Raw genomic sequence first — 20,359 nt, forward strand, 5'->3', positions numbered from 1 at the left:
TTGTTAAAAGAATTGACGGGACACCATATGACGACGCTCTCCATGAAATGTTGAATAGTACAATACATAACCCGTGGAACCCAATTAAAAAACAACTCAATACTCAACAGAGTACCAATAGATATTTACGTGAATAATGTGAATATACATTTCGTCAGATTTAAAGGCAATACATGGGAATATACACAGGTGCACAATTGACAGCTTCATTTTTTTTTGGTCAGACGGAATAGAACAATTGACAGCTTCTTACTTTCACACCTTCCAAGAATTTGAGGACATTCAACATTTTCATACTATCTCTATTCCAAAAAGATTGTCCGGTGTGCAAAATGACAACTAAAAAACGTGTTTTTGTCATGAAAAATTTAAATTTAAGGCAAGTTATGCAAAAAATGTTGGGATTTTTCTGATAAAAATAGTACATTGTTTTCAATTTTGTGTTGCAAACCCGACAATTTTTTTGACACGGAAAGAGAGATTTTTTGATCCTCCGTAACGGATATCAACCCTTGCAAGATGCTGAGTGACTCTTTCTACTTAGGGGGAGTTGGCAGGTTTGCTGGACGACCACGGCGACTCAACAAGCTAGATCCCGAATTATGCAACGGTGACAACTGGGAAAGCGCGGCGCTTGGCGCTTTCGGAAGCGGGAAGACATTGTTTCTTGTCTGTGGAGAGGGGGGCGCTGCCGGATTGTGAGACATAGTTTTAAAAGTTGACGGTGAAGGGGAGGCAACTGGGCTGTGGGACACGACATGGGGTGATGATGCAGAGGTGAACGGGCTGTTCTGCAGGGGTGATTGCAAGGTTGATGGGGAGGCGAACGGGCTTCTCTGCAGGGGTGATTGCAAGGTTGATGGGGAGGTGAACGGGCTGCTCTGCAAGGGTGCTTGCAGGGTTGATGGGGAGGTGAACGGGCTGCGCTGCAGGGGTGATTGCAAGGTTGATGCGAAGGTGAACGGGCTGCCCTGCAGGGGTGATTGCAGGGTTGATGGGGAGGTGAACGGGCTGCTCTGCAGGGGTGATTGGAAGGTTGATGGGGAGGTTACAGGCTTATATTGCACCGGCGGTTGCATAGACGATGGGGAGGTTAACGAGTTGTACTGCACAAGTGGTTGCGTAGGTGAGAGGCAGGCTAATGGGGTGTTTGGCTGCACTCCCAAGATAAACGATTCGGGTGGAGTTTGTATTCCTCCGTTCGAAATCTTGAGCTTCTCAACTTCTTGCTGCAGTGCTTCACCTAAAGCTGTGATGACCATGTAAGAAGACCAAAAACTTGTCACAGGTACACAATAGAATGGACATTGCAATCGAGAGTAAATTACCAGATGAAAGAACAGAACAAAAGTTTTACAAGAAAGAAGAAGACATGACATGAGCCACTTGATGGATTGGTGTTTTGTGCAACATATCATGTAAAGCCACTCGGGAGTCCTCCATTGAATTTCGAAGAGCACTTTCGACAGTCCAAACATATTCGAAGGAATTTTATGTCACAAAAAGTGCGAGATTTAGGACCGAGAACCTAGTACATGCAAATTTTGATACATGAAAAGGGAAGTAGATTGATAAACACCGAGTATTCGATGCTATTTCTTCAGCTTATAAACGTAATGCCAGCATTTGAAATCTTAAACTTGACATCAGTTAAAAGGACACTAAAAGGATTATCATTCATACTAAAACTTATCGGTGCTTTCCTATGCGCATTCTCACATGACCATCATCTCCGGCCAAAAAAACAAATCGATCAGTACATTTCTTATAGTTTTAAACTGAAAGAGAAAACAATCGAATTCTCACGGTAGACATTGACAAATACTCAAAGTTTGCCAGAAACTTACCATCGCGTAATTCAGCTTGTTGCTGCTTAATTTCTAGCAGGGTTTTGAGCTCAACATTCTCTGTAGTCAGGCCCATTTTGTCTCTCTAAACAGTAAAACAAGAAAGAATCAGCTCATAAGTTTCTTATGTAGCAAACTATGTAGCGTTTAAGAGAGTGCGGAATGGCGGGTACGATGACAGGAGTAAACACAACGAACACGTATTAGTACTGCAAAGAACCAACACAATTTACGTCGTGATGGATCAATCGATATTGTCTTGGGAGAAGATTTATGCATTACGAAAATTGTTCAGCTTGGATTTATGTTTCACAAATTTTCATCTATACATAAGGTTTAGTGTACAAGAAAATGATCAAATACTAACTTTCCTGGTCTCTTTACTGCTAAGGGCATCAAAACATATCTCAAATAGACAAACTGGACACTAGAATGCAACTATACAAATCAAATGGGACGAACCTGGCAAGTTGTGAGTTTCGCGGAGAGATTTATTGCTTCGAATTCAAGGAATCGAGCTTTTTCCTCAAGTTCGGATAGATAGCGAACCTTCTTGTCTCTCGAACGAGCCATATACTGCCTACTTTCCATAAGCCTATATTCAACGACTATGTCAGCAGAATCCCCAAAAACGAAATCAAAGATCGATCCAGACGATACTGTGAGACATAAATACGAAAATATAGGCTTATTCAAACAAAAACAAAAAGATTTGTGTAGAACCCTTCTCCAAAAACATAAACACAAAAAAAAGTAGTCAAAATCGAATTTAGCAAATCGTAAGTAAATTGGACGATTCACCGACTTGGATCACCGATTCGGTTACGATCGATCCGCACCTATTTCCGATTCATGCAACCTATATGTAACAATAACCCATTGAATCGTATCGAGTTATCCGATAAGTCGTGTCGTGCGATTCTAACAACTATGTTTAGTGGTGCTAAGGACTATTATGGAAAGTGAAAACGCATAAACTATACTTGAAAAGAAGAAATATATAGTAAGTTAGTAACACATTGATGCCTTATTAATTAGGTAAACCGTGCTGCCAAACCAATATCAAATTTTTTTTTTTTTGTTTTTGTTTTCCCAGCTGATTTGTGACTTATTTAAATGCAAATAATCAAAACAAGAAACTATATATAAAATCAATCTCATTTTATAAAATTTTCACCTCTTGCCGTGCTCTGGGTCAACGGTCAAAATATGTTGCAAATCATAACGACGTGGGCCTCTCTTCTTCTTCTCATTATTATGCTGCTGGCGTGACCCTTCAATCAAGCAACTTTTGCCATGGTCCACATTGTTATGATTTTTCAATTCGTTGCCGCCGCCGCCGCCACCGCCACCGCCACCTTCTTCCAACAAATGGGTGTTCCCATGTTGAGCATTGTTATGATTTTTCAATTCATGACCGCTACCCCCGTCTTGATCCATCAAACAAACACCGCCGTCATTTTCCTGGTTCCACCCAAGATTTTGAACATCGAGAAGGGAGGATAAGAAGTCATCGTCAAAGTCATTGAAGGGATCGCCGCCAAGGTCCAAGAAATCACCATCCGAGAGGGCTCGACCGTGGTTGACCCCATGGAAAGAAGCCAGGATTGGCGGCGACGGCGGCGGCGTTAGTGTGGTCGGTGATGGGTTGTTGAAGGCGCCATGAGAGGATGTCAAAATTGCCTGGCTATTACTATTGTAATTGTTACTGTTATAAGCATAGAGATTATTAGGGTTTGGTTGACCCTGCATTTCGATTGGGCATTGAAACTACATCCTACATTCTTCGCCACCCAACAATTGAATTGGGTTTCGAAGGAGAGAGAGAGGGAGAGAGAGAGAAGAGGGAGAGAAGGGAGGGATTTTCCCTACGAGATTAAATTCTATACGCGAGTTGTGTGAGCATAAGAATTTATGCACGTCCAACGAATAAATGGCACATCAATAACGAGTGACAAAATTAGGAATCTTGTCTCCACCTATATTATGGCGAAGAGCATGACCAAGTTTGTCTTCTATTTTTCTGGAGATGATTAATCTTAGTAGGATGGATGTGTGTTTCGAAATTCATGATTGTATCTAGAGGTTGCAAATAGATGAGTTTGGGCGGATTGAAACGGATCGTGGGTTGAATATGAACGGGTCGAATACTAGTTAATATTAGACGGGTTGAAACAGGACTGGTCAAATATGAATCAAGTCATACCCAAACACAACCTGACCTGTTTTCCTCTTTTTTTCTTCCTACTTTCCCAATATGGGTTGAATATGGGCACGACCAGAGAGCGAGTGGGATCCAATGACATTAAACTACACGTCCGGCACGATGTCCATTCCCGCCATTCGTTCTTCATCATCATTGTCGATTCCCTCATCGACTCATACGATTATGTTCGTTTTGAGATTTTGGATTTGAGATTTTTTTTCTGCACATGATTTTCAATAAATTTTTTCTCAATTATTACTCTTATTTCTCTATCTCTATCTCTCTCCACTCATTACCAAAAATCTCAAAACGAACGGGTGGAGTTTCTCTTCGGAAATGCGGCCGTTGGTGCATGGGACCAACATTTGCCTGCGTAAATTCGGCATGTCACTCGTCTGTGATTTGATTAATTATTATAACATGACTCACACGTGCGGTTCAACTGTGGATTCATTTTCAATCCATTACCAATCTGTAGAATCAATGGATTTATTAAGTTGACCAAATTAAAAATCATATTTGAATATGAATGGGTTTGGCCGGATCCGCGAAACAAAATCCAAATTGTCGCCTCTAATAACAGTGAAAGTTTCTGTGTGCATATAAATTCTCCACTGCTTGCACGTTTACGAAGGTTTTACCTGCAACCTATAGTACGATGTGGAGGGTCGTCTTCACGTGGGCTCCAGCTATTATGCTCCCTAGTGATTTGGAAGCTATCACTTTCTCAAGTGGTAACATAAGTCTCACTGTTGAATTCAAGTGCAAAAATCTGCACCACTCAATTCTAAATGGGTAACAGATTATTATTTTTGAAGGAACTGTAAATGGGAACGGGTGAGAGTTTTAATGACCTCTCTCTGGCTCTCTTTGGACAAATTATCTAGTCCTCCTACTGTCTTTCTCCTCCCAATCTCAAAATCCTAAACAGATGAGTGTGGGAGGATCAGTCAGAGTTTCACTCAAATGATCCGAGTCGTTCATCAATTTTAAATTAATTTGTTGAGTTTTATTGGAATAAAATTTGTCAGTGTAAATATTCCATTTTCCTTAAATATTGATCTTGACGAGTCATAAACTTATATTTTCGTATATTTTGTGACAAATAGTTGATTTTTTTTTTTTGGTATTGATGAGATATTACAAAAAATCAAATTGTAAAACATTTCCTCCAAATAAAAAGTAAGTTAAAACCTGCATTTTTTTTAACAAATTTTGTCGAAATTTGATTTTAGATACAAAAGAAAAAAAATGATATTTATTCTACAAAATTACCTATTACCTTCAATGCCATATGCTTGTCTACTCTTGTGAGAACTGAGAACCCAAAAAAATATCCCAAGCTGTCCACGCCGCACACCCCACCGCCAACCACCTCCCCCACAAGCAGCCCACCATCACCAGACAACACCCACAAGGCCAAAAACGAAGCCACTAGAAATCTTGATGACCAATGAGCCACGCCGTCCAATCCCATCCAACTCCTTAACCCCAAGTCCCTGAGGAGTTGAGTTTTGTTCACCCTCCACTTAAGAGGGTGAACATTGCCCTCTTTTATATTGGTTGAAATGATGTGAACCCCACAACAAAATGATGTCATGCTTACTCAAAAGTGTATTGCATGGTAAGCATGACTTCACTTTGTGACGGGGTCCACACAATTTCAACCAATAAGAGAGAGGGTAATGTTCACCCTCTTTTAAGGAGGGTGAACAAAATTGCACTCGTCGCTGAGAGACCATCGATTCGATCCTCCTAAACAATCTAAAAATCTAGATCCAAGGATCCAAGAACGCCGTTGATGACTGCAGTCTTGACGTCGCCCATTGAAGCATCGAGCACATCCTTGCTCAGTTCCACCTGCCACTCCAAAAGCTTGCCGCAAGGCCCCTCTTGCCGTTAAGCTAGCCCGGCAACATCCGACTATGTTGCATGGTGGGAGACCTCGCGAGGAGATAGATCCACCAGACGCCACAAGACCTAGCCGTTAGGCGCAAATTATTTACAGGGACTTCAAAGCCTCCAATATTTTGCTTGATAGGGTGAGATTTACATGGTCATGTAACCTTAGATAAATTGAAGTTGTGTTTTACACCTCTGATAGCTGCCAATCTCAGTAGATGTTGAATTAGAATGAGAAATGGTTTGTGAACTGGGGCATTGCTATCATTTTTGTTTTCTTAATCGCCTCTGTTTCTAAAACCAATGATATTGATTTAGCTGAGAAAAATAAAGGATGGTGATATTTAGGACATAGAGATCCCCCCATTTTATATTTTCAGATTACTAATAACATTTAAAGATACATAGCGTATCAATATCACGGTTAATTAGCTGCACACTGAACACCTAAGAAGCATGTACACTTCTCTGGGCCTTTCGTAATTGTTTCTAACACGTTTGGGACACAGACACGCTTGGGCACGTCTTGGACACGTGAAAATAGGTGCCAAAATTTCATTGTTTATTTTTGTGTGTGATGGACCCGTTTTGGATACGCAATTGACACGCACGAGACATGCACCAGGCATGCACGGGACACACACCGTACACATTTTGGGTAATAATGCAATTTATAACTTTAGACAGGGTAAAGCCGCAATAGTTTGATTCAAAAAAATAGAGGGTTATGGTCAATTGAATTTTAAAAAGATATACCGCCCATCTTACAAATCAAAATTCAGTTTTTGATATACTTATCCATGTCCGCTCAAGCTGATTTTTTGCGTAAATATATTACTTTGCGTGTCTCACAAGATAAAAGATTTAGATTATTGCATTACATGCATGGTGGGTCCACAAATGGAGGTGGTGGAAACTTGGGGTTTCCCAACTATAGTTGAGAGAATTTAAAATCTCTCATTCTTCCAAGGTTCATGTTTAACTCATCGCCTACAAATAGTCTCCCACTATTCATCCTCCTCCTCTGATTTTATAATGTCTTTCGAAAATGTCTGATCCAGAGAATAGATCCATAAATCACTTGAATTTGAGTGTTGGCCAACTCAACCAAACCAGTGATCTCATGCCACTGGGAGGGTGGGGTGGCCAACCTCAAATATACTCTGAAGGTCTCTCTTTACCCTCATTGTAGATGAATGTTAAACAATATTTTCGCAATAAATGGTTGTGTTACTCGTAAAACATCTTTAGTTTGTTTTGTCTACGTAAACATCGTATTCATATATTTTGCATTTCAGCTGCGTGCAAATGCTTTATGAAGAGATTAGCTTGTGCACTAATCCAAACGAATAAACACTCAAATCCACGAGCACATCTTGCACACGAGGAAAATAGAGAAAACTCTCAGAATAATATTGATTAAAAGTTTCCATAATTTAAAAAATCCTACGATTTGTCCTACATCAATCTCTTTTTCTTCAAAAGAACTCGATCTCGAGTTCTCGTTGCTCGAAACAACTTCACACATTGGCGCTTGTCTGCATCAATTTTGTACTTCAAATTAATGTTCTCAAACACGAACTTCAATCAAGAGCTCCAATCGGCTTCACTTTTCACACATTGGCGCTTGTCTGCATCAATTTTGTACTTCAAATTAATGTTCTCAAACACGAACTTCAATAAAGAGCTCCACTCGGCTTCACTTCTAAAAGATTGATGTATTATCTTCCAATTTAGCAAGTTGAGTGAGAACAATATAATACCCAAAAAACGTGGAATGCTTCAACTTCTTGCTCCGCTTCCAAAAATTATTCAATGAAAAATGTTCATGCAATGATCTTTTATCTTGCTTCAACTTATTGACAAGATTCACTAGGCGAATGTTGGGAACCCAATCAAATTGTTGCACTCCAAAAAAATCTAATAAATGAGCATTATATATGTTGATGTTGCGAATTGTCTTGACCTTGATTTAGTTTTGATTCCTTTGATGTCCCTAAAGTAAGCGGAACATCACCTTTGCAGTTGGCTATGCAAGGATCAGAAGTTGCTAGATTAAAAACAGACTAGTCATGTGCCTTCAATTCGATCTAAAACTTCACCATTACCATCTTCACCATCACGAGTCCTTTCTTGACAAATATCAGCCAATAGTTCTATATTGCTAGCCGGACTATCTTTCTTGACACTAATATAAGTATCAACCACCTTCAATGGACAATTATTTTGGTACTCAACAACAACTTGATCGCCTTCAAATTCACTCCTACTATCGTACTGATAATAAAAATATCCTCCGGAGACGTTTTGGTGAATAGGTTGATTGCGGGCAAATCTCTCAATGCGGTTCCTATTCTCGTTAAGAAGTTGGCGGTAGAAAAATCCCTCCGCGCGATCCTTCTCAACCCGTTCTAGCTTTTGGTTGATGTGTAGAGTCAATGCTCGCAACAATCCTCGGATCTCTGCCAACAACCCGCTTCGATCTTGCAACTGTGTTCGGTTATCCTCCATCATCTTCCTTAGGTTAGCAATCCCACGATCACTGTCAGTGGATGTGTCTTCAACTTTGTTTGGTGCTATCGAACCAGGCAAAGCCTTGCTCTGATACCACTTGACGTAGCAGAATTAACAAAGCGCCCAGTGGGTGTGTCTTCAACTTTGTTTGGTGCTATCGAACCAGGCAAAGCCTTGCTCTGATACCACTTGACGTAGCGGAATTAACAAAGCGATTAGTTGCGTACTAATCGAACGAATGATAAACTCAAGTCCACGAGGAAAAGAGACAAAGTCTGAATATTATTGATAAGAGTTGCTTAAACATTAGGTTACAACCCATTTTATAGGAAAAAATTTGTAACCCTAGCAAAATCCTAACTCAAAAACGAAAATTTCCAAAATTTGCATATAGTTTTTCCAACAGGAACATCATTTTCGTATATTTTATGTCTGTATCAAATGAAGCCTTGCGTACTTAATATTGCTTAATGTATAAGATGACGCAGCAATACATGTTTTTGTTCGGTTGCCCCGGCCCATTCATTTTGTTGTGATTCTATTTGCCCAAGTGACATGTACTATGCTAGAGCCAGGAGTCAGTCTGGTGTACGTACATTTTTTGGCCAACCTTCTAATCCTATCTCATACTTTCAGTATCTGGTAGTTGAAACTCTAATGTTTTATCCCCGCACGAGGCTCTTGTACCATTCTTTTGGTTTGTCTGGTGTTCAATGTAAGATTTCATCCTCTATTTTCTGCTGATATTTGTGTTTTGTTTTTGCTATAATTGTCGATTATTTACTTCGCTGAAAGGACAACCTCGAATAAACTGTCAGCATCCAGGGCGGAACTACCCTCTGGCTGACTTGGGCTGTAGCTCAGGTGCACTTTCCCAAATTATAATATAAATATATATTATATGAAAATTTTCACCATCCCATTCAGCCCAGCCCAACCCACCATCTAAATACTCCTAATTTCGAATAGGGCAAACCCAGAGAAAGACCTGCTTCTACCCCTTTTCTTCTTTGGAACTTCATTCTCCGAAAAGTTCGACCTTTTGACGGCGGAAGCAGGGGATTTTTTTAGGAAACAAGTCTTGGGACTTCTATTTAGCGCGTCTGTGGCAGGAGTGGAGGAAATCTGATCATCGATGAATTCTATGACCGTTGGAAATTAGAACCAAAATTTCTGTCTCTATTTTAAATTCTAATGGAATAACCAAATTTTTGGGTTTGCCTCTTTTTGGTTCATACATATAAATTTTGGATTAGCCCAAGGCAAAATAAATTTCTGATTTCGCCCTTTGTCTGTATAATAACAATTCTAAGTACATCTAATGCAGAGGAAGAATGCTAGTCCAATATTCCAAGTAGAAAGCATCTTAGAGCAAGTACACCTACTAATAGGTAAAAATGCTAATGAATAGTGTAAAATTTATATTTTATTTACTCATATCTCTTTCAACACTACACCAACTTTATCTATTTTAACTATCACTTCAAAAAATAATACTATTTTTTTCTTTCCGTACTTCTAGATTTAATTTGTGGAGAGAGAGAGTAATAATAATAAAAAATGGAAAGCTTGTGAACAGTTGATAGATAAATTTACCTACGAACTGTAGCACAATGTAGTTTGGCTTCAGGTTTTGCTATTCTGCTGGAAGGGGATTTTCTTGTTGAAGTTTTCTATTTTACCTTAAGAGCGACAAGTAGAGAAACTGATAAATTTGCTCTTAGATATCACCTCTGGAGTATGGATCAAAATCCTATAAGATGGTGCATACTCCAATATGATGGTCACCACCTATATATGTGAATTGTCCATTGACCATGTCAGTATGATTGTGCCACATGTCATTGTTGGACACCTCGCCACATCAGCACGCCACGTTAGCGTGATAACTAATACGTCATTATGGATATATACGTCTTGACACAGTTACCTACTTAGAGCATCTCCAGTGCACTCCGAAAATTGACACATAAGCAAAAGTGGGGTCCAATTCTATGTGCTAATTGAATTTGCTATAATTTAGGAGTGGGAGGGTACTCCATTGGTCTCCCTAAATTTGGCTTCAAAGGTGTGTCCTAGTGTTTATTTGTGCAAATAAATAAATAAATAAAAGGGTCTCCCATCTTCCATCTCCCACTCTCTCTCTCTCTTGGTTGTCACCTCCTTCCCTAAACTGAGTACACCAACTGGGAGCCTACCATAGCAGCCACTCTGGAGAGTCCACTAAAGCACTAAAATGACGAAATAATTACTAACTTTATCAATGTCACCCTCGATGTAATAAGCACTTTGGAGCATTGAGTGCTTTCGATGTTCCCCTCGATCTAACCTTTTGAGATTTTTAAAAGTTTCTTTTGCCGAAAAAAAAAAAAAAAACTTTATCAATGTCACTTAGAAGCCTAACTAGGAGTCATTTTAGGAGCCCATTGAAGATGCTTTTACTATTTAGGAAGGATCTCAGTTGATAGGAGCAGTCCATTTTTGCTACAAACAGTATTCTAAAGTAGTTAGTTACGCCATTGTAGTTTATTTTGTTTTCTTTTAATATTTGTTTGATGAAGAGTTAGTTTCTAATTTTATTGGTTCATTTTTCTTTATTTTCTAGTATGTAGGATTTTCTCTGCTATAAATTGAGTTGTAAGCCTTCAGGCAAGGTGGTTGATATTTAATTAATAAAAAAAATTGAGAATTATCTCAACATTGTTTGTTCGTAGTGCACGTGTCTTTAGTTTAGACTTGTTCGTGACTGTCTTTTTCCAAACAATTTCGTGTTTCATACGCTTCCTTACATCAATTTGGGCCATCCGGCGACAAAATATTTATGTTCAAGTCATTAGTATTTTGTAAACCGCGGAGGAGGGTCTAAAATATATGCTTATAAATATAATTTGTCATACATTACTCCTTTTTTTATCGACCAGTCAGAAGATAATTATTCTCGTACATTGTGAGAATTACAAATAGGTTAAAGAAATGATTTGTTTCTTAATCAATGATTTTTTTTTCTTTCTCGGCAAAAGAAGATTTTATAATAACTCGATAAGATACATTGTGGAAGCTAGAAAAAAAAGGGATAAGCAACAATAATGCCCATCGAAGAAACGCAAGTGGAAAGAATATCAAAAAAACATCCTTAGGCTTTCACTAAGAAGATATGTCCGGATTGAATTTTGAGAAAAAAAAATTGGATAATAAGTAAAGAGAAATAGATAAAAAGAATTTATGAGGGACCGCGGGCAGAGATGAAAGTTGGGTTTGAGACCCAAAACCAAGAAGCCTGATTTCCGTTGATCGGTTGTTTAATTCGATTTCCAATCCTTGTTAGACACGTGTATGCTGTGGAATGGCTGGTCCTCTTTTGTATTACAACATCCATTGCATCATGCATCATCTTTGGTTGGACTTTTTTGTGTATTGTTCCAAAGACGATCGGAGGAATGCTAGGTACAAAGAAAATATATTCAAAAATCACTCAGAACAGAGATTTTTTTACTGCTAATTATCCGTCCTCAAAATTCATCTCACGTAAGTATTCATCCTGTATTTTTCGAACAGTTATGATTTCATCCTCATTTTAAAATAATCTCAGAACTACTCTTTTATATATATGCAAAGAATTTGGGGATGAAATCATAAGAACTTAAGTCCCAGAAATACACGGCATCTCCCATATTTAACGCCTCTTAGAAACCAAATCCCGTAATTCATGTCGTCTCCCATATTTAACGCTCCCACACCGAACACGGCAACCCAAGCTTTTGGATCTGAAATTTCTGCATGCCTAATTTCTCCACGGCAGATTGAAGAAATGAATAGATCATGGCTAGCAAAGGCGATACTCGAATCGGTAGCGGCGGCAGGGGCATGGGGAAGATGCAATCCCTGTTTCGATTGGATCTCCAGGCTCCAGCTGAACGGAATAAACGAATGCTGGAGGCCCATTCTGCTGGTGAAGCTAAGCGGAGACGCCGCGGATTGAGATGAGCCGCCGTCGGTTCCAACAAGGTGGGGTGCGCCAGGTTCGTCTTGAAGAGAGGTTCACAATCCAGTACTTAGATTTTAACTTTGTGTAGAACTACAGTTTGGCATCGCAAACAGAGCGGCTCAAGATCTGGAGTGATGTTCGACATCTTTGCTGGTTAGCTCTGTTCCATTTAGTTGTATATTCATATTTTTTTGTGGTGTATATTCATGAATAAAACATTTTATATTCATGTTTTTTCATGCTATTTTCCCGGAATGTTATGGGTTTTCAAGTTTCTTTGAGAAATCATGATTTTGGTTTATTGTTTTTCAACCATGAAAAACATGGTCAGTATTGTATATGTTCTGAAATATTTCTTCAGATCATTTTGCAAAAAATAAAAACATGGTCAATCCACCATGTTTCAAAAAAGGGCTATTTTCCCGGAATGTTATAGGTTTTCAAGTTCCGCTAGGAAATCATGATTTTGGTTTATTATTTTCATGACAAACTAACCATGTAAAACATGGTCAGTACGATTATTATATATGTTCTGAAATATTTTTTATGATAATTTTGTAAAAAATAAAAATATGGTCAATCCACCATGTTCCAAAAGGTTTCATGATAATACGTGGTATAAATGAAAAAATAAATATGGTTTTCGAATGTAAATCAGTGAAATTTGGTTATTACGAATCTTTTAAGTTTTGAAATTATCTTTCATAATTATCTTCCGTAATTATTGAGATTGAATCCCACTAAATTAGGAAATGGTAGAATCCTACTAAATTAAAAAATAGTTGAATCCCACTAATTTAGGATGTCAATTTAATAAAACATATATGAATATATTATTAAAAGGGTAAGATAGGTAATTCACCATCTGAAAGGATGAAAACATAACTATTTAAAATGACCGGGATGAATTCTTACGTGGGGTAAGATCTGAGGATGAATATTTAAGACTCCCTAAATTAAATACCTCTAAAAGTATATTCTAGATAATTTTTGTATACAATTTCTTTGTACCTAGCACTGCTGTTGTTCCAAAACCTTGAAAATTGTCCTCGATTAATGGTTTACAGTACTTCAATAATTACTACTAGTATAATGTGGCTTTCTTGTGGATGCCACACACCCCTTGATTAAATATCTAAATTGATTTATACGTACTGCACAAAATAGTAATATACATCAGCTAGTGTCAACTGGTAGATATTTTTCCTTCGAAGAAACTATCGGTTCGAATCTGAGAAAAGGAAAATAGATTAATTAACTTGTTATCTTATTATCTTGAAAAGATATTATATATAAATCATCATGGCTTCTTTTCGCTTCATCTTTAATTTGGCAAAAAGAAGCTTTAATTATATTGTCTTCCGCTTGCTCCATCCGAGATCCGGGACTTAAGAAAGTGCTATTGGTACCGACGGGTACCATACCGAAAATGGACTGATGGCCGCTCTGGGCCAACTTTGGCTACCGGACGGCCCTATCCGAGCCGTCCAAAAATTCTAAAAAAAAAAAAAACGATAGGACTTGCGTGAGAATCAACGACATCCGATATGTGTAGGTGCTCGATTTAGACCCTAGTTTTTCGTAACATAGTTTATTTTTAAAGAATTTTTGGACGGCTCGGATTGGCCATCTGGTGGCCGGAGTTGGCCTGGAGCGGCCATCGGTCCATTTTCGGTATGGTACCCGTCGGTACCAATAGCTTTATTGATTCACAAATGCCCTCTTAGTGAAAAACATAGGCGATCTAGGGTTTTTCTGACAAGTGGTATCAGAACTAGGAAGTTATGCGTTCGAGTTGAGGGAGCGTCATCATGAGGGAGAGATTGTTGGGCCCAGAGTGCTCCCATGGACTTAGTTACACAATGTCACTCTCTGCAACCATTCTAAAAACAGACTTGCGGGTATAATGTTGAATACCATAAAGGACTCAATTGCAGCCCTCTCTAACACCAATTGATTTTAGAAAAGATAGTAAAAAAGCGGTCTGACACTAAAGTTGAAGCAGAAGCTAGTTATAACAATATATATTGCCTACCCTTCTTTTCGCTCCATCTTTGGCAAAAAGAAGCTTTAATTTGTCGAAAGACGCATTTCATATCAAATTTGCACTTGGCAACCTACCCTCTCCTCCGTCCAGGAGGCAGAGGTTCGAGGCCCCTTGGGGCGGTTGGGATCCAGAGCTATGAAAAGCTACTAGACTCCCCTAGTGCTAATCTAACTACCCCGCTAACCTGACTATAAAATATGGCAAAAAAATTGAAAAAAACAATTTACATGACGAAAAAACAGAAAACAAGTTTTGAGAAAGAAATTGTCCAACATAAACATTAAAAATAGCGATTAATTTATCAAAAGAACCAAGAAATATCTTTTGATCATGCATGCTTGGAATTTTTTTCATAAAGTGGGGAGCCGCCCTTATTAGAGTTCTGTTTATGTAGCAGATATGATTCTCCCAAAGTGGTTATTATTTGTTTTTGACCAAAAACAAATGATTATTAATATCTGCACACACACACATATTTCCTCCTTCCGAGGGGCCGAGCCATCGGTGAGATACCATTCTTGAAGAGCAAGAATTCTAACCTTGTGCCACGACCTATGGGCCAAGGGACATATATAAATATATATTTCTTTTTTTTATTATGTCTACAAACCTTTTTATTCGATTCAGGTTGCTAACTCAACGACAGAGTATTCGGCTATATATCGCTAGCTATACATACTGCATAACCTAGCCTCATGTTTACAGGTATTTTAAACACATCTGTTTTGCTCTCTTAAGAAAACTGTTTCACACACAGACCTGCTGGCCTAGGGAAGGCCGAGGAAACGGCCAGCTTCAAACCCCCAATTCCAAGCCCAAAACAAGGGGCTCCAAAATTTGGTAGCCTATTCATTAGGCACAAATGTTTTATTTGGGCATGACTTAATATTGTTAATGGTTGTTGCATGCATTCTAGCTTTGGATAGAACCGAAACACAAACTGTTTCAAAATATATATAGCTTGTACCTTCCAACTAAAAATATATACATTCTAAAAATACATACACCCAACTGGAGCATCTGTCAAAGATTGAGATTCAAAAAACATAAAATAAATATAAAAGAACGGTTTATGTGCCGATAAAAAAAATTTCAAAAAAAGAAATAAACCAAGTGATCAGAAAGGAAACAAAATGTATTTCACTTGAATAAGTTTTAGATTTTGTATAAGTGCATTTTCTTGGTTAATTTAGATTTCTAAATTTTGGTACCAAAAATTTACCAAGTACGCGATGTTTACATTTGGGCCTACAAGAAGTTGGGATCGGCGGCCTACACTTATATATGCATAATTTTCCTTGAATCTCAATTTTTGCTGGTAGGCCTGAGATCGATTTTAGGGGTCTGCTAGCTCTCTCGTATAGTCTCGAATTCAATGCCTTCTATGTGTTATTATTTTTTACGGGGCAAGTCCTTATAAAACTTTACTTCAATTTTAATTGCGCGCCCGCTACTAGACTATCTGAAATTGATCCTTTGAAAATTAGTTGAAGTATGCGTAAATTGCCTTGGATTTTATAACTTATGAAAGAAACACAAGTATTCGCAAATTAAAGTCATACATATCTGAATTTGGGATCGGCGGCCTACACTTATATATGCATAATTTTCCTTGAATCTCAATTTTTGCTGGTAGGCCTGAGATCGATTTTAGGGGTCTGCTAGCTCTCTCGTATAGTCTCGAATTCAATGCCTTCTATGTGTTATTATTTTTTACGGGGCAAGTCCTTATAAAACTTTACTTCAATTTTAATTGCGCGCCCGCTACTAGACTATCTGAAATTGATCCTTTGAAAATTAGTTGAAATATGCGTAAATTGCCTTGGATTTTATAACTTATGAAAGAAACACAAGTATTCGCAAATTAAAGTCATACATATCTGAATTTGGGATCGGCGGCCTACACTTATATATGCATAATTTTCCTTGAATCTCAATTTTTGCTGGTAGGCCTGAGATCGATTTTAGGGGTCTGCTAGCTCTCTCGTATAGTCTCGAATTCAATGCCTTCTATGTGTTATTATTTTTTACGGGGCAAGTCCTTATAAAACTTTACTTCAATTTTAATTGCGCGCCCGCTACTAGACTATCTGAAATTGATCCTTTGAAAATTAGTTGAAGTATGCGTAAATTGCCTTGGATTTTATAACTTATGAAAGAAACACAAGTATTCGCAAATTAAAGTCATACATATCTGAATTTGGGATCGGCGGCCTACACTTATATATGCATAATTTTCCTTGAATCTCAATTTTTGCTGGTAGGCCTGAGATCGATTTTAGGGGTCTGCTAGCTCTCTCGTATAGTCTCGAATTCAATGCCTTCTATGTGTTATTATTTTTTACGGGGCAAGTCCTTATAAAACTTTACTTCAATTTTAATTGCGCGCCAGCTACTAGACTATCTGAAATTGATCCTTTGAAAATTAGTTGAAGTATGCGTAAATTGCCTTGGATTTTATAACTTATGAAAGAAACACAAGTATTCGCAAATTAAAGTCATACATATCTGAATTTGGGATCGGCGGCCTACACTTATATATGCATAATTTTCCTTGAATCTCAATTTTTGCTGGTAGGCCCGAGATCGATTTAAGGGGTCTGCTAGCTCTCTCGTATAGTCTCGAATTCAATGCCTTCTATGTGTTATTATTTTTTACGGGGCAAGTCCTTATAAAACTTTACTTCAATTTTAATTGCGCGCCCGCTACTAGACTATCTGAAATTGATCCTTTGAAAATTAGTTGAAGTATGCGTAAATTGCCTTGGATTTTATAACTTATGAAAGAAACACAAGTATTCGCAAATTAAAGTCATACATATCTGAATTTGAAACCACCCCCCCAACCCCCCCGCCCAAACCCCAAATTGAATTTTACCAACCAATGAAACGGCATCCTGTTGGCAGAAAAATACAGGTAGGGGGGTTATCGTCACGTTCATTTTTTGAATTGGTCATTCAAAAGTGTTTTTGACGGTTCAGGTTTTTTCAGATAAATTTTTATAAAAAAATATCCAAAACACTCCGAACAAATTTGAGCCATCCAAAAGTGGATAAAAAAAAAAGGATGAAACTGGTCGGAAGAAGCTTAACCGGATCCGTCCCCGGTTCCGGTTCAAGATCAATTGAGTCCTTTCCAAAGTACGCATCCAGAGATAGAAAAGTAAGTAAAAAAGATTAATCGTTTCATTAAACTGCAGATCAACTACATAATTAAACAAGATGTTCACACCTATGTAAAGATACCCAAATTAAAACAGGAAAAGGAAACAAGAAATAATTAAGGACCCAACCCCCTAGCTAAGCTAACCATCTCATACAACCATTTTACATTATTTTTGCTTACATTAAGAAAGAAAATTCCAAAAAAGACACAAAAAAAAAGAGAAAAAAATATGCTTTATGACAAATACTAATACATACCCTAATTCACCCTAAAATTCAGGCCCTGTTCAGCTAAATAAATTAACTGACTTATTTTTTTGTCCTTATTCAATTTTTTTCGTATTTGTTAGTTTTTCGTCAATTTTTGGGGGATTATTGCATCATCACGACAAGATGAATTTAAAAAGTAAAAAATTATGATCAAAATTCATTTTTTTTAATAAAGACAAAAAAATTGGCTTATTTTTGTCTTTATTCAAATAAATTAGATTCCGATCGTAATTTTTACTTTTTAGATTACTCTTATCATGGCGATGCAATAATTTTCAAAAAATTAATGAAAAACTAATAAATACAAAAAAAATTGAATAAAAATAAAAAAGTCAATTGAATTATTTAGCCGAACGAAACCTAATTATAGATTCATTTTGCATGTATAGGAGATGATTTTGGAGAGAGAGAGAGAGAGAGAGAGCTATGTAACACACTGAGTTACGAGCTTTTTTCTTGATAGATTTTTTTTTCCTGGCGATTTAGATTCCAGTAGAACCAATCAACTTGGTTAACCCATAAGTCAGCCCCATGGCCAACCACCCTCCGATCAAAACCCTAAGAGAAGGCTTCACCACCGGCGCCCTCCCCAGGACCGCGCTTAGCCCTCCGAATCCTAACAGAGCCAAGCTCACGGCCGCCACCACCACCCCCAACCTCACGTAATAATCTTTAACAAACCCCGCCGCTATCAGCGGCACAAACGCCCCGACGGCGAAAGACAAGGCAGAGGCCGCCGCCGCCTGCAGAGGGCTTGGCAAGTTCCCCTTCCTTTCCTCGATTTCGCTCTCGCTAATTTCCTCCCTTTCAATCTGAGCCATTTCTATGTCATATTGGGAGTAGACAGAGACGAATTCACCGATGGCCATGCTCAAAGCCCCGGCGATGAGTCCAGTGATTCCGGTGAGGATCATGGTCTTGACGTCCTTGTGGACGGCTCCAACTCCCACCATTAACGACGCCGTTGAGAGCAATCCGTCGTTTGCGCCTAAAACTGCAGCTCTGAGCCACTGGGCTCGGGAAGAGTAGTTGATGACCTCAATTTCGAGCACTCCAACAGGTTGTTGCTCGATATCGAGGTCGGGAATTGTGGGTTTTTGTTCTGGGTGGTTCGTTTGGGATTGGGTTGAAGTGGCCATGGAGGAAGTTGAAGAGGAAGAGAGAGAATATAGGTATGTATGCGTTGCAAAGGAGTGTGGAGGACACACGCTCCACAATGAGGTATATATAGGAGAGAGAGTGGAGGTGGTACTTAGAGAGAGACAGATATGATGTCCATTTTTCACATTTTAAAAATATTCCATATAAAAGAAAGTAAAAAAGAGAGATGATTAATAATCATCCAAAAATACTACACGCACAACCGTTGTGTTGTGTGTGTATATAGCAGTTTTGTTAAGGATTTGCCCATTTGTTAATAACATTTGAGTAGCAATTTATTCAATCAAATTAATTGCGTGTGTTATATATATGAACCATGAATCTCACAGGTACATCTCTTTATATATGTTTTATGAATTAGATAAAATAAACCAGATAAATCAACTTTGAAAAGCAAAATTAATAGTAACGTTGAGCACATTATTATAAAAAAAAAATGAAATGTATCATTGTCTAGGTCTTTTTCATTTTATTTTATTTTTTCGAATTTGGCACCTTCTTTCATTTAATTAGATTAAGGCTCTTTTATCTGATGTACAAATTTTGATTAATTAGTATTGTCGTTTAGACGACTTAATGATACTGCAACAAGTAAGAATTAAGCTTCAGTTTTTTAATAACGTTTTGGGGTGGGAGTTATACCAAAAGTCTTGTTCGTCTTTCCACAAGATCGATATTGGTTTCGGGTGCACATAGTATCTTCATAATATTTTCATTGGGTGCATATGCTATATAAACATATGAATACTTCTCTAGCTACATTGTTTCTGTACTTATTAAATCAAACACTAAAAGGTTTATGTTATTATTTGAGGTGGGCTCTGGGGTAGTGGTAGTGGTAGTGGTATCTGATGCGTTCATACCTTTGTGAAAATGGAGAAGTTTAAGTTGATTTCTATTTGGAATATTCTGCTTCATGATGTGTTGGTTGACTTGTGCACAAAGCAGATGCAAATGGATTGTCCATCATTCCCCACTACCATACACATGCAAGCAGGGTCGGTCCTTATATTTTCGGAGCCCTAGGTAGAATTGAAATATGGGTCCCGGGCTACATGCATTACCATTCATCTACTATATTATTCCTTACATTTTTTGTGGGGTTCACCCCGAGTCCCAAAAAAATACAGAAAATTAAATATCCATAAATTTTAGAATAATATTTTATGGAGCCTTGTAAAAAATCAACTCCAACGTATATGGGTAAGTATTATTTCTTGATTCATAGGGGCGAAACTACTCAACTGCACAATTTCGCCCCT

At 38.0% G+C, this 20,359-nt stretch overlaps 2 protein-coding genes across 2 annotated transcripts; both read right to left on the reverse strand.

The window, feature by feature from the left end:
- Positions 1-124: 124 nt before the first annotated feature.
- Positions 125-3,835, reverse strand: LOC131299953 (transcription factor RF2b-like). The gene is made up of 4 exons (XM_058325543.1): positions 3,025-3,835; positions 2,310-2,442; positions 1,848-1,932; positions 125-1,249 (listed from the first exon to the last, which is right to left on the reverse strand). The coding sequence occupies exons 1-4, from the start codon at positions 3,597-3,599 to the stop codon at positions 537-539; spliced, it is 1,506 nt and encodes a 501-aa protein (XP_058181526.1). The 5' UTR covers positions 3,600-3,835; the 3' UTR covers positions 125-536.
- Positions 3,836-17,662: 13,827 nt separating this feature from the next.
- On the reverse strand, positions 17,663-19,127 carry LOC131299954 (vacuolar iron transporter homolog 3-like). Its single transcript, XM_058325544.1, has one exon. It carries the CDS (start codon positions 19,073-19,075, stop codon positions 18,419-18,421), a length of 657 nt encoding a protein of 218 aa, XP_058181527.1. The 5' UTR covers positions 19,076-19,127; the 3' UTR covers positions 17,663-18,418.
- Between the last annotated feature and the right edge of the window lie 1,232 nt (positions 19,128-20,359).

This window comes from Rhododendron vialii, chromosome 9a (genome assembly GCF_030253575.1).
Source record: "Rhododendron vialii isolate Sample 1 chromosome 9a, ASM3025357v1".
In the NCBI taxonomy this organism is placed as follows: domain Eukaryota; kingdom Viridiplantae; phylum Streptophyta; class Magnoliopsida; order Ericales; family Ericaceae; genus Rhododendron; species Rhododendron vialii.

What these genes read in the sequence shown, in the direction of transcription:
- LOC131299953 (XM_058325543.1), bottom strand. Translation starts at nt 3,599, where the DNA reads ATGCAGGGTCAACCAAACCCTAATAATCTCTATGCTTATAACAGTAAC. An exon ending in GACCCAGAGCACGGCAAGAG is followed by an intron (nt 2,443 to 3,024) that starts GTGAAAATTTTA and finishes CGTTGAATATAG; the next exon opens with GCTTATGGAAAGTAGGCAGT. An exon ending in CGAAACTCACAACTTGCCAG is followed by an intron (nt 1,933 to 2,309) that starts GTTCGTCCCATT and finishes TTTACTGTTTAG; the next exon opens with AGAGACAAAATGGGCCTGAC.
- LOC131299954 (XM_058325544.1), bottom strand. Translation starts at nt 19,075, where the DNA reads ATGGCCACTTCAACCCAATCCCAAACGAACCACCCAGAACAAAAACCC.